The sequence below is a fragment of the Chanodichthys erythropterus genome, chromosome 4 (genome assembly GCF_024489055.1).
Source record: "Chanodichthys erythropterus isolate Z2021 chromosome 4, ASM2448905v1, whole genome shotgun sequence".
NCBI classification, from domain to species: Eukaryota; Metazoa; Chordata; class Actinopteri; order Cypriniformes; family Xenocyprididae; genus Chanodichthys; species Chanodichthys erythropterus.
Window position 1 is genome coordinate 32,880,119 of NC_090224.1, and position 15,851 is coordinate 32,895,969.

Here is a 15,851-nt window from a genome sequence, read left to right on the forward strand (position 1 = left end):
TATATATATATATATATACAGTCTATATATATATATATATACAGTCTATATATATATATATATATACAGTCTATATATATATATATATACAGTCTATATATATATACAGTCTATATATATATATATATACAGTCTATATATATATATATATACAGTCATATATATATATATATATACAGTCATATATATATATATATATATATATATATATATATATATATATATATATATATATATATATATAGACTGTATATATATATATATATATATATATATATATACAGTCTATATATATATACAGTCTATATATACAGTCTATATATATATATATATATATACAGTCTATATATATATATATATATATACAGTCTATATATATATATATATACAGTCTATATATATATATATATACAGTCTATATATATATATATATATACAGTCTATATATATATATATATACAGTCTATATATATATATATATACAGTCTATATATATATATATATATATATATACAGTCTATATATATATATATATATATATATATACAGTCTATATATATATATATATATATATATATATATACAGTCTATATATATATATATACAGTCTATATATATATATATATACAGTCTATATATATATATATATACAGTCTATATATATATATATACAGTCTATATATATATATATATACAGTCTATATATATATATATATACAGTCTATATATATATATATATACAGTCTATATATATATATATATACAGTCTATATATATATATATATATATACAGTCTATATATATATATATACAGTCTATATATATATATATATACAGTCTATATATATATATATACAGTCTATATATATATATATACAGTCATATATATATATATATATATATATATATATATATATATATATATATATATATATATATATATATAGACTGTATATATATATATATATATATATATATATACAGTCTATATATATATACAGTCTATATATACAGTCTATATATATATATATATATATATATATATACAGTCTATATATATATATATATACAGTCTATATATATATATATATACAGTCTATATATATATATATATACAGTCTATATATATATATATATACAGTCTATATATATATATATATACAGTCTATATATATATATATATACAGTCTATATATATATATATATATATATATATATATATACAGTCTATATATATATATATATATACAGTCTATATATATATATATATATATATATATACAGTCTATATATATATATATATATATATACAGTCTATATATATATATATACAGTCTATATATATATATATACAGTCATATATATATATATATATATATATATATATATATATATATATATATATATATATATATATATATATAGACTGTATATATATATATATATATACAGTCTATATATATATACAGTCTATATATATATATATATATATATATATAGACTGTGTGTATATATATATATATATATATATATATACAGACTGTGTGTATATATATATATATATATATATATATATATATATATATATATATATATATATATATATATATATATATATACATATATATAGACTATATATATATATATAGACTATATATATATATATATATAGACTATATATATATATAGACTATATATATATATATAGACTATATATATATATATAGACTATATATATATATAGACTATATATATATATATAGACTATATATATATATATATATATATATATATATATATATATATAGACTGTATATATATATATATATATATATATATATAGACTGTATATATATATATATAGACTGTATATATATATATATATATATATATATATATATATATATATACAGTCTATATATATATATAGTCTATATATATATAGTCTATATATATATAGTCTATATATATATATATATATACAGTCTATATATATATATATATAGTCTATATATATATAGTCTATATATATATAGTCTATATATATATATATAATGAAGAGTTTCGTTGCAAAACGAGATAAATCCATTTTTTTAATTTTTCAAAAATCTTGTTTTTTGGTTGTGCATTCCAATTAATATCAATTCAACTGCAGCTGGTTTGTTTTGATTTAAACCTTCATAACTTAAAAAATACAGCTAAGTAGCACCATAAAACAAAATAATAACATGATAACATAATAATAAACATACAGTCTATATATATATAATATATATAATTTTAAAGTGGATTTTTAATTATGTTTGTAATTATGTTTAACAAGATTTTGTTCTTAAGTTTTGTAATATTTAGCCATTTAGGATTTGTAATCAACCCTAATTAAAATATATTGAAATATTTAATTAAATAATACATTACATTTTATATATATATATATATATATATATATATATATATATATATATATATATATATATATATATATATATATATATATATATATATATATATATAATTGTAATAAATTTTAATTCATATAAATTCATTAATTGATATAATGTAGCATTATATAATTTCATTTAGGCCTACATGTATGTGTATATACAAACAAACGCACACACGCACACACACTTGCATACATATATATCCATTCAACATCCGTTCATTATTATTCCTTCCGCATGTAGCCTGTATTATAAGGAACTCTGAAGGGTAGTTTAGAGCAGTGAGTGATTTTCTGTTTTTCTTTTGTTGTTTGCTTCATATTAACAGCAAGTACAGCAGTAGATACTGTATATTACGCTGCTGTCACTTTAATACACAGATCTAATGTACACGTGATTTCTTTACTTGCTGTTTACATTCACAGACATAAACGACTATGCTTGTGAACTTTACGTGTTTTTGACAGTTTAAGGGCAATAAGACGTGAAAGAGAACTTAGTTTAATACTCACAGGTCGCGCTGTCTGACAGCCAGCTTTCTGTGTGCGTGCTTCAGATGTGTGCGCTCAGAAAAGCTGTCACGGTAGAAATAAGGTAATGAATATAGCTGCTAGCAGGAAATAGGGGCAAAATTCAGTAATTTCAACAGGAATCCACACGATTGGGAATTTCATATGAGAGTGAAATATTTCACAATGCAGATTTCACAAGTTAAAGTTGGTCATGTGTTAAGAAAGCTGCTTGGATAAAAAGTGACTTCTGTGTGAGCTGTGCTTCATGGATCACATCACTATTAACAGTAGACAATGGACCTGTTTTTCCAGCAAAATTTCACAGAAAATTTGCTAATGTGACCGAACGTTTACAGCATAAACAAACTATTACAAGAATGTTTAATGCGACGTCACATCCCCTGTAAAGACTTTAGCCACAGTCAAGCCATGAGTGCAGTTACTATTCACATTTACTTACTATTTGCATACTGTTTGCCACCCGTTGAGAACCGCAACTGTAGGTACTTTGGCAGTCGGCACAGTTCAGTTTCTCTTTTTCTCTTGTCTGGTCAGGTATAGCGGAAGTGCTGATGTGTCGTGAGAGGGCGCGGAACTCTCTGGGACGTGTGTTTGTGGGTCAGGTGAGTCGCCCGTCATGTGTGTGTGCATAAACCCCCCGGTACAGCATCAATCTCAAAAACATAGGAAGCAGATCTAGTCCATGAACTTCACTTCCACCCTATTTTTCTGATCTCTTCTGTGTAAATGTATGGCTATAATATGTATAAAAATGCTGTTTTGTTTTAATTTGACCCATATGATGATATAGCTCCTCAATAATTTGACTGGTGCTTTAAATTTCCACCACACATATTACAAGACATCATTCTTTTTATGATAATTTGAGATAATAATAAAGAATGCATGATAAAACTGTTCAAGAAGCAACCAATCACTGGTATGGTTTTTAAATATTAACTTTACTTGATTTATGGATGTTCCATTTCTGTCCCTTTTTTTTCTTTCTGTTTTTTTCTTTCCACAAAGTAGAATAAAAACTCTTTAAACGTTTGTATTTGATCAGTTTTTCAAAAGAATGTCTGGCAAAAGTGTGTCAGGCCTTAAATAAATAACAGTGCACAAAGACAAACATAAATCAGGCATATCTCTCCCAGAATTGTCTCAAATCAATATCTAGAGTTTTTATCTTTGTCTTCATCAATGTCTGTCATCTCCGTGTCCGTGCAGATGAGAGAGCTGGTGTCATCGTTACATCATGACGCAGCAGTTCGTGTGCTGATCTTCAGGAGTTTGATACCTGGAGTCTTTTGTGCAGGTTTGTGAAAGAATCTGTGACACAAAACCAAAGGCTTAAAGATGATGTAATTATTTTTTTACAATACTTTCTCACGCTCATGTTTTATTGTATGGGAAAAATTGTATCAGTATGTTGTAATAGAGATATTTGCATATGCCATAGTATGTCTTTTCGTGTGTTTACAGGGGCAGATCTTAAAGAGAGAGCCCAGATGAGTAATCCTGAGGCAGAGCTGTTTGTACACGGCCTGCGATCACTAATGAATGACATCGGTGAGACATGAACATGATGATTCTCATGAATATTGCAAAATGACTATAATCCTCCACATAAAGTGATGGTGGTAGAATGATAAAGAACTCTGAATTCTGATAGTGTTGCACTGAAAAGGTAATGACTGGAAGTGAGATTATGAATTGAAGTGAGAATGATTGGATATGCATAATAAACTCACAGAAAGTTAATTTTCCCTCCATGTCCTCAGCTTTTGCAAAGTCATGGAAATAATATTTTGGGAAATGTAGCTGTTTTATAAGCAATAAGGAAGATCATTTTCTATATAATTTTCTACCTTATTTAATCAAAAATATAGAAAATGAGTATGTGTATAGTATATACAGTGAGGTGAAATGCTTGTAATAAAAAAAAGAAAAGAAAACATTTGAAATTTTTCATTACAAACTATTTTATCAGCATAACAGTTTGAGTAAAAAATTGATTTTGAAAAATCAACAGGATTTTCTCAAGTTCTTAGTATTGATTTTTAAAGTATTTCCTACGGAAGAGGATTAGGGCCAAGCAATAATAAAAAAAATAAAACCATCTCGAGATTAAAGTTGTTAAATTTTGCCGTTAAATTTTGAAAAAAAAACTTGTTAAATTTTGAGAAAAAAAGTCAAGATAAAATGTTGAGAATAAACTCGTTAAATTTAACGACTTTTTTCTCGTAATTTAATGACTTTATTCTCGTAATTTAATGAGTTTATTCTCAACATTTTATCTTGACTTTTTTCTCGAAATTTAATGAGATTTTTTCTCGTAATTTAACGAGTTTATTCTCAACATTTTATCTTGACTTTTTTCTCGAAATTTAACGAGTATTTTCTTGTAATTTAACGAGTTTATTCTCAACATTTTATCTCGACTTTTTTCTCGAAATTTAACTAGTTTTTTCTTGTTATTTAACGAGTTTTTTCTCGTAATTTAATGAATTCTCAACATTTTATCTCGACTTTTTTCTCGAAATTTAACAAGTTTTTTCTCGTAATTTAACGAGTTTATTCTGAACATTTTATCTCGAATTTTTTCTCGAAATTTAACAAATTTTTTCTCGAAATTTAACGAGCTTTTTCTTGTAATTTAACAAGTTTATCCTCAACATTTTATTTTGACTTTTTTCTCAAAATTTAACGAGTTTTTTCTCGTAATTTAACAAGTTTATTCTCAACATTTTATTTAGACTTTTTTCTCGTAATTTATCGAGTTTATTCTCAACATTTTATCTTGACTTTTTTCTCGAAATTTAACAAGTTTTTTCTCGTAATTTATCGAGTTTATTCTCAACATTTTTATCTTGACTTTTTTCTCGTAATTTAACAAGTTTATTCTCAACATTTTATCTCGACTTTTTTCTCGAAATGTAACGACTTTTTTCTCGTAATTTAACGAGTTTATTCTCAACATTTTATCTCGACTTTTTTCTCAAAATTTAACGACTTTTTTCTCATAATTTAATGAGTTTATTCTCAACATTTTATTTAGACTTTTTTCTCAAAATTTGACGAGTTTTTTCTCGAAATTTAACAACTTTAATCTCAAGATGGTTTAATTTTTTTATTATTGCTTGGCCCTAATCTTCTTCCGTAATTTCCTTCAGTTTCATTTTAGATATTAAAAAATTTTAATATAGCCAAAAACATATTCATCTGTGTACCAAAATTGCAGGCAATTCAGTGACTTCAGGATTTTCTCCTATTACAAAAAATGTGTGTTAAATTGCGTCACCCTGGAATTTACATCATTTAGATTCTTTCTAAAGGAAAACTTTTGCTTAAACCATTTTCTCAATTCTTACATTTATTAATTGTTGACAGCATTTGTCAAGCTCAAAATTGACAAAATGAAAAATGTATTATTAAATATATTATATTATTTAATTTATAAGGAATATGGTGGGTCAGTAAGATTTTTTTCTGAAAGAAATTAATACTTTTATTCAGCAAGGATGCATTAAATTGATCAAAAGTGACAATAAATACATTTACATTAATAAAAATGATTATTTAAAAAAAAAAAAATCTTTTGAACTTCCTATTATTCAAAGAATCCTGAAAAAAAATGTATCATGGTTTCCACAAAAATATTAAGCAGCACAACTGATTTCAACATTGATAATAATCAGAATTGTTTCTTGAGTAGCAAATCAGCATATTAGAATGATTTCTGAAGGATCATGTGACACTGAAGACTGGAGCAATGATCAGCTTATCATCACAGGAATAAATTACATTTTAAAAAATATTATTGTTAGTATTATTACTGCAGCCTTGCATAAGAGCATAAGAGACTTCATTCAAAAACATTAAAACCAACTCCAAACCTTTGAACAGTATGAATAGTGTTTCTAACTACAAGCCAACATTTGATCCCAAGCTAACTATATCATAGATTTTTGTTTGACTATTTTCAAATTGTAACTTTGTGTTATTTTCAGGTTTCCAATTACCTTTTGAATCCCAGATTTTCAGTGTGTTCCAACTCTATAAGTGTGTCAGCACTGAACACATTCAGTGGAGTGTTTCGGGAGAGGTCCAGCTGTCTGAAGCCTTCTCTCATTAATGTGATCTATGATCTGTCTGATCCTTGTGTTTGTGTGTGTGTCCATTATGTGCCAGCTGCGCTGCCCATGCCAACCATTGCAGCAGTGGACGGCTTTGCTCTCGGGGGCGGTTTGGAATTGGCTCTAGCGTGTGACCTTCGCACTGCAGGTGAGCGGCTGCTTTGACCTTCCGGGGGTAGATCACGACAGGTATCACAGCTGCTGATGGTGCAGGTGTGAGTTTGCGTGATTTGTAGTCAATCTGTTTGGCACGTCATGGAGAGGGGAATCTCTTCAGTCACGGTATGCAGAGGCTGGGTCCTTCAATTGACCTTTGTGTGTGTGTGTGTGTGTGTGTGTGTCTGTGTTTCACAGCACATTCTGCGCAGATGGGCCTGATTGAAACTACGAGAGGATTACTCCCAGGGGCCGGTGAGAAAAATAAATGAGTAGATAGAGCGACTGAAATAATAAGACAAACGGACAGCTAGATGGCAGTCCCATTACAGAAGAGAGACAGAAAAACAGGAAGTTAACAGAAAGACAGATGTAATTGGAGAGTGAAACAGCAGTGCCTTGCAGAAGTTTTTGAGATCCTCATACAGTATCTGTATTGAATTATAATTGTAGCTCTTTATCATGACATTTTAGAAAATATACTTAAAGCAAGGAATCACAGTTGAATAGGGTAACAATTTAACTCATAGATATCATCATACTTCTCCAGCTGATTGATTACATCAAGAATTGCAGTAGATTTTTGTATTACAAGTTTTGTATTACAAGAAATGTTTTGTTTAAAATGCAAATAAGGCATATCTAATATCTAATTAAATATGCAATAATTTGTATTCATTTCCAGAACAGAACAATCTGAACATTGTTTCATTTTGTTGACATATTGAAGTTGAATGTTTTACAAAAGGGATTTTGGATATTTTTATCACTAAATCAGAAAATAATGTCACAGCCACATAACAAATCATCATGTTTTTAGGAATAAAATATATCAAATCAGGCAAATTATGTATGAACAAATCCCTCTGTAAAAACCTTTAGAATATATAGATAAATGTATGTAAGTGCTACTTAAGTTTCTAATTTCCAAATTTCTGGCTCTCTTTTTGATGAAATCTGATGGCTCAATGAGGCCTCCATTGCCAGCAAGATAATTACCACTTTCAATGCCCAGAAAGCTACTAAAGACATATTTAAAACAGTTCATGTGACTACAGTGGTTCAATCTTAATGTTATGAAGCCAGGAGAATACTTTTTGTGCGCCAAAAAAACAAAATAACTTTATTCAACAATATCTAGTGATGGGCGATTTCAAAACACTGCTTCATGAAGCTTTATGAATCTTTTGTTTCGAATCAGTGGTTCGAAGCGTGTATCAAATTGCCAAAGTCATAACATAACGTTGCTTCATAACATTAAGGTTGAACCACTGTAGTCACATGAACTGTTTTAAAGGTGCCGTAGAACGTCTTTTTAAAAGATGTAATATAAGTCTAAGGTGTCCCCTGAATGTGTCTGTGAAGTTTCAGCTCAAAATACCCCATACATTTTTTTAATTAATTTTTTTAATTGCCTATTTTGGAGCATCATTAAATATGCACCGATTCAGCGCGCGTCCCCTTTACATCTCATGCTCCCCTCCCCCGGAGCTCGCGACTGCCTTAAACAGCATAAACAAAGTTCACACAGCTAATATAACCCTCAAAATGGATCTTTACAAAGTGTTCGTCATGCAGCATGTCTAATCGCGTAAGTATAGTATTTATTTGGATGTTTACATTTGATTCTGAATGAGTTTGATAGTGCTCCGTGGCTAAAGTTAACATTACACACTGTTGCAGAGATTTATAAAGAATTAAGTGTTTATAAATTATACAGACTGCAAGTGTTTAATAATGAAAATAACGACGGCTCTTGTCTCTGTGAATACAGTAAGAAACGATGGTAACTTTAACCACATTTAACAGTACATTAGCAACATGCTAACGAAACATTTAGAAAGACAATTTACAAATATCACTAAAAATGTCATGTTATCATGAATCATGTCAGTTATTATTGCTCCATCTGCCATTTTTCGCTATTGTTCTTGCTTGCTTACCTAGTCTGATGATTCAGCTGTGCAGATCCAGACGTTACTGGCTGCCCTTGTGTAATGCCTTGAACATGGGCTGGCATATGCAAATATTGGGGGAGTACATATTAATGATCCCGACTGTTACGTGTTTCTTCTGAGGTCTTTTAAACAAATGAGATTTATATAAGAAGAAGGAAACAATGGAGTTTGAGACTCACTGTATGTCATTTCCATGTACTGAACTCTTGTTATTCAACTATGCCGAGGTAAATTCAATTTTTAATTCTAGGGCATCTTTAAATATGTCTTTAGTACCTTTCTAGGCATCTGAAAGTGTAAATTAACTTGCTGTCAATGCAGGCCTCACTGAGCCTTCGGATTTTATCAAAAATATCTTAATTTGTGTTCTGAAGATGAACAAAAGGTCTTACGGGTGTGGGTGGTTTAAAAACAGTTGATCTTAAACCGTTGAATCGCAGTTAGCAGCAAAAGAGAACTCATTTCAATATGCGTGCGCTCTCAAAGGACTCAGCGCTGTCTGAGAGACGCGCACACATGATATGCTGCTCAAAGAGCATGCGAGAACTAAACTGAGTGCTTTTTGCCGCCTAATTGGGATTGAACGGTTAAATACATATACCTACGTGTCAAAGTGACATGTATTTGCAAGTAAACAGAGTCATTTATGTATTAAGTCAACATAAACAGTTGAAAAAGAACTTAGAAATTGAGTATATGCATGAGTTTAATCTTTGCAGCTGGTCTTAAAGTGACAACATCCAAATTTAGGTTTATGATGTATCTGATTACTTTTTAAAGCCGTCATAAGTAAATGATCATTTCTTGGCGTGTTTGTCAGGAGGCAGTCAAAGGTTGCCCCGGACGGTCGGCTTTGCCATGGCAAAGGAACTGATTTTCACAGGACGCCGTGTCGGGGGTGAACAGGCTGCAGAGTTGGGGCTGGTCAACCGCTCCGTGCCGCAGAACCAGACAGGAGACGCGGCACACATAGAGGCTCTTAGTCTCGCAAGAGAGATCCTGCCTCAGGTGAGTCTGTAGGTCATTTCCATTATGTACTTCTTCTCACTTTCTCGCCTCTGCTACTGTCTCTCTGAATTATGCTCTCTTCTGTTGTGAGCACACTTCAACACTATGGGTACACTCTGATAGTGTCCTGTTAAGTGGACTTCACAGGGTACTCGGCCATCTCAGATCGTCAGAAGTGGATGTGATCAGTTCAAAGGGTGCTGCACACCGCATAATGATCAACTGTACATCAACAGGAAAATGTACCCATAAGTCATTAAATACCGCATTAAAGGCCATAAACACTGCATTGCAATTAAGAAAATGTGTTTGGTTGACTATGATAAATTACACAATTTATATATATACACTATAGTATATAAATAAAAGTATTGGGACACTCTCTTAATTAGTGAATTCTGGTGTTTCCGTCAGATGTATTGCCACAGGGGGTTAATAAAAACCTTCTGAAGCAAAGGGATTATAATAACCAGCTTCCGACAGACATTCATACGCAAGTCAACTTACGGCGGAAGCGTAAACTCTGATGGATGCACTTTTTTGGGCTTCAAAATCGTGAGCGCCATTCACCACCATTATAAAGCTTGGAAGAGCCAGGATGTTTTTTAATATAACCCCGATTGTGTTCGTCTGAAAGAAGACAGTCATATACACCTAGATTGGCTTGAGGGTGAGTAAATCATGGGATAATTTTCTTTTTTGGGTGGACTATCCCTTTAATGCTACCCTTTTAATATTAGCATAAAAACTGTGCGGCAGGAGCTTCATGGAATGTTTTCATTGGATTTCACCAAGTATAATGGCAAGTGTCGGCTGTAGTGGTGTAAAGCATGCCAGCACTGGATGCTTCTCTGTTTAGCAGTGTAATGGGCGAGTCTGGATTTGGCGGATGCCAGGAGAATGTCACCTGCCTGACTGCATTGTGCAAACTGTGGAGGAGGGGTAATGGTATGAGGCTGTTTTTCCAGTGAAGAGAAATCTAAATGCTTCAGCAATGCTTTGCTTTCAACTTTGTGGAAACAGTTTGGGAAAGGCCCTTTTATATTCCAGAATGACTGTTCCCCAGTGCACAAGTCATAAAGGTCCCAGTGTCTGTAAAGACATGGTTGGATGAGTTTGGTGAGGTGTGTATTTTTTATATGTTTATATATATAAAATATAAAAGGGTTATATATATTATATATATATCAAGGGTGTAACAGTATTCAGTTCATGCAGTTAGACGACGAATAACGTCTGTCACAGCCACAGGCGATCCGCACTCCAATTTAGAAGGGGGTGTGCACGGTAATGCAATGCTGTTTGCTAACCTCCACAACAGGAAAAAGAGCAGCAGAAGACGAACAGATGATTTTGATATGTGTAATCTCTCAACCAGTGTTTCAGAGCTTGAGAATAGCATTACATTTACCTCAGGCAAGTCATTCTGTGTCCACAGCATGTTAATTCACTAGAGAAATGAACTTTAGAGGGGAGAGTTTCACTAAATGTATGCACTATATTAACTTATATTAATTATATTTACTTTACCTGTTTGTAATGTCTTAATTATTTAATATATGTTTAAATAAATTTCTTTTACAGTGAATTTTTATTACAGTGACTGTGTAAATGATTATATTTAATTAGAAAAATAATTGAAAAATAATTTTATAATTAGATTTAGAAGTTAATGCAAAACCTGTCTTTTGTGCAGTTTACTTTTTTTTATTTGAGTGTTGACCATAAAATCAAAATTATTAAAATTAAAATCTAAAAATAAATAGCAACTGAATTTAACAATTTGGACTTGTTGTTAATTGTAACCTTTAATATTATAGTAATGTGCAAAGAAAGAACTCCCTGTATATAGTTTACTCTACAGCATGAGATGAGATAGATTTTTTTTTATTCTGAAGAAAATGTTAATTATAACTGAATTTATTTAAAGAAGAGAGAGACATAATTTGTCTATATATATATATATATATATATATATATATATATATATATATATATATATATATATATATATATATATATATATATATATATATATATATATATATATATAAACAAATTATGTCTCTTAGTTTGTCTTAGTTTGGAACCACTAAGATTTTTAATGTTTTTAAAAGAAGTTTCGTCTGCTCACCAAGGCTACATTTATTTAATTAAAAATACAGTAAAAACTGTAATATTGTGAAATATTATTAAAATTTAAAATAACTGTGTACTATTTAAATATATTTGACAAAGTAATTTATTGTGATGCAAAGCTGAATTTTCAGCATCATTACTCCAGTCTTCAGTGTCACATGATCCTTCAGAAATCATTCTAATATGCTGATCTGCTGCTCAATAAACATCTATGATTATTTTCCATGTTGAAAACAGGTGGGGAATTTTTTTTTTCAGGATTCCTTGATGAAAAGAAAGTTCAAAAGAACAGCATTTATCTGAAATACAAAGCTTCTGTAGCATTATACACTACCGTTCAAAAGTTTGGGCTCAGTAAGAATTTTTATTTTTATTTTTTTGAAAAGAAATTAAAGAAATGAATACTTGTATTCAGCAAGGACGCATTAAATCAATCAAAAGTGTCAGTAAAGACATTTATAATGTTACAAAAGATTAGATTTCAGATAAACACTGTTCTTTTGAACTTTCTATTCATCAAATAATCCTGAAAAAAAAATATTGTACACAAATATTTTGTACAATTGTACACATTAAATGTTTCTTGAGCAGCAGATCAGCATATCAGAATGATTTCTGAAGGATCATGTGACACTGAAGACTGGAGTAATGATGCTGAAAATTCAGCTTTGCATCACAGGAATAAATTACTTTGTGAAATATATTCAAATAGAAAACAGTTATTTTAAATTGTAATAATATTTCACAATATTACTGTTTTTACTGTATTTTTAATTAAATAAATGTAGCCTTGGTGAGCAGACGAAACTTCTTTTAAAAACATTAAAAAACTTAGTGGTTCCAAACTTTTGGACTGTACTGTATATATAAATACAGTACTGTGCAAAAGTCTTAGGCCACCACCAGCTTTGTTGTTTTAGCAAAGTTTTATTAGTTTTAATAACCATTCATATTTATATTTTGGTCTTTATAACGATACAAACATACAATACAGGAAATACAGTATGTACACAAAATGTAAAAAAAGGACAAAAATGCTTCATTCAAAAATCAGTATTTAGTGTGACCTCCTGGACTTCTTCCAGTTTCTCAAAGAGGAAACTCTGAGAAACGTCATCAGATTTTGAAAGTGAATTGTTTCTGTGTTCTTGAAATTGTTGTCATACTAGTACAGCTGTAGCCACAGGCATTTCATTGCTTGTACTTTAATCCCATTTGCATCATGTGACACTGTTCTGTCATGGAGACCGTCTCCCATCATGACTCAAGACGACAGGCCGGCCATGAATATATGTATGGCCTCAAGACAGACCTGGCTTAAATGTGCCATTACAATCTTCCCTCAGGCCCCCTAGTGTCCAGAGCACACAATTAACTCCGTTACGCAATGTTTCAAAAGCGAGTGCGTAATCGGATGCATGATCTTGTTATATGTTGCCATGGTGTGAACTTTAAAATATCGGTCATTTCATCATCATGACTTGGCATGTGGAATTGTGAAACTGGAATGTTCTTTATTGTACTAAACTCATGACCCTGAGATCATCCCGCTTTTCTGGTTTTCCCAGTGATTGACAAGCCATTAAATTAGATCAAAATTAAGTTGGCCTATTTAGGTCAGTGTGAGAACGGCATTCAGACACGTCGTGCCACAATAACTTCTGTCAGCAGCACTTCTGTCCACCTGACTTAACTGTGTCATCGTGATTGTGACTGTCTCATAAACAGATACAGTGCAGATTTTACAGCTGCAGTGATTAGATAATAAACAGAGGCCTGTATCGTGGACAAACAATCTGATTAAACAATCTTATCTAATCCATAAAATCAGCATAAATGCATTAAATTGATCGAAAGTGACCATAAAGACATTTACATTTACATAAATGAATTTTATTTCAAATACATGCTGTTTTTTTTTACTTTCTATTCATAAAATAATGTTTTTCAGAAAAAAAAATATTTTCACATCATGCTGAAAAACATCAAATCAGCATATTAGAATGATTTCTGAAGGATTATGTGACACTAAAGACTGGAGTAATGATGCTGAACATTTTCAAATGGAAAGCAGTTAATATTTTACAATATTACTGTTTTTACTATATGCAGCCTTGGTGAGCAAAATAAACTTCTTAAAAGGAAACTTATATATTTTGTATATTACATATTGAACTTAAATATAACTTGTATGTATATAGATTCAAAATATTTTTTGAATCTATTTTACCCTATCAAATACCCCAGCAACCACATTGCAGCATGCTGAAAACTACCCAGAACACCTTAGCAACTCCTTGGCAACCACTCAAAACATTTTAGTATTATGCCACTGTGTTTTGTATGGGCAAGCAACTCGCATTTCCTTCAGAAAATGAAAATCTAGTCTTATTTTCAGCAGAAAAAACAATTTTTTCCTTATGTTTTCCTCCCTCTCCAGGCCCCGATTGCTGTACGAATGGCCAAAGTAGCCATGAATCGAGGCTCTGAGGTGGACATCTCTTCAGGAATGGCTATTGAGGGAATGTGTTACGCCAGGGTGAGTGTTATACATAAACCATATGAATCAAATCTCTACAATTTGGCAGTATTTTGTGTGCTTTGTTTGACTGAATGTTTTGCGGTCTCTCAGCTCATTCCTACACGAGACAGACAAGAGGGCATGGCTGCGTTTATAGAGAAGAGGCCTCCGAGGTACATCGGAGAGTGAAAGTTTAAACAATACACTACACGTATTGAACATTCTGTACTATGACTGTGGTTTCAGTTTCCCTTGAAATCTGAGCTTCTTAATGCCTAAAGATAACAATACTTTGTCATACTCTTCATTTTGTGAAGTACATCAAATACTTAAAAATGAATAATTTTTCTAAAAATAAAATAGTTTGTAATTTTGGAGCTAGGATAGTCAAATTATAATATTTATTTGAATGCTTTAATTTGAGAAATTCTTTTACATTAACGTGTCAATAAAGATGGACAGCAGACTGAAGCAGCTTTACATTCTTTATTCCCCAAACATAATTTTGCATAAACGGGAATCTGAGCGGCAGTATGACACTGTAGCTTCCTCTGGTTTTTCTGTTCATTTACATTCCGCGTGAGGAAGATAACTGCAGTACGGCACAGAACCAAAATCCACATACATGATGAGAGTATCCACACTCGGCCCGTAGAGATCAGTGAACCCGGAGGTCATTTGGTCCATTTATACAGCGGCAGATCAAACTGAACATCAAATAATTGTTAATGTCAAAACTTAATCCAAAAACGGGCATTTCGGTTGAATAAACCTGGCCAAAGTTGCCAAACACTCAACAAAATTAGAATTCCAGTCCAAATTATAACAAGGACTTATATTTCATGCAATTTGCAAGAACAGCTGCATGACACAACAAGATTTTCTGGAACAAAGCATAGTTGTTGGAGTATCTCATCATTATTCATGGCCCAGTTACAAACAGAAAACCAAATCCATGCTGCGAATAGAAGCAT

General features: G+C 30.7%; 1 protein-coding gene across 1 annotated transcript in view; it reads left to right on the plus strand.

The window, feature by feature from the left end:
* Positions 1–15,128, plus strand: part of echdc2 (enoyl CoA hydratase domain containing 2) — a 20,162-nt gene extending 5,034 nt beyond the window's left edge. The window contains exons 2-9 of the mRNA XM_067384769.1: positions 3,512–3,579; positions 4,187–4,274; positions 4,442–4,528; positions 7,151–7,243; positions 7,450–7,506; positions 10,030–10,217; positions 14,797–14,895; positions 14,989–15,128. Of these exons, the coding sequence (XP_067240870.1) occupies positions 3,512–3,579; positions 4,187–4,274; positions 4,442–4,528; positions 7,151–7,243; positions 7,450–7,506; positions 10,030–10,217; positions 14,797–14,895; positions 14,989–15,066 (758 nt within the window). The 3' untranslated portion in view covers positions 15,067–15,128. The remainder of the gene's footprint in view (positions 1–3,511; positions 3,580–4,186; positions 4,275–4,441; positions 4,529–7,150; positions 7,244–7,449; positions 7,507–10,029; positions 10,218–14,796; positions 14,896–14,988) is intronic.
* Positions 15,129–15,851: the final 723 nt, after the last annotated feature.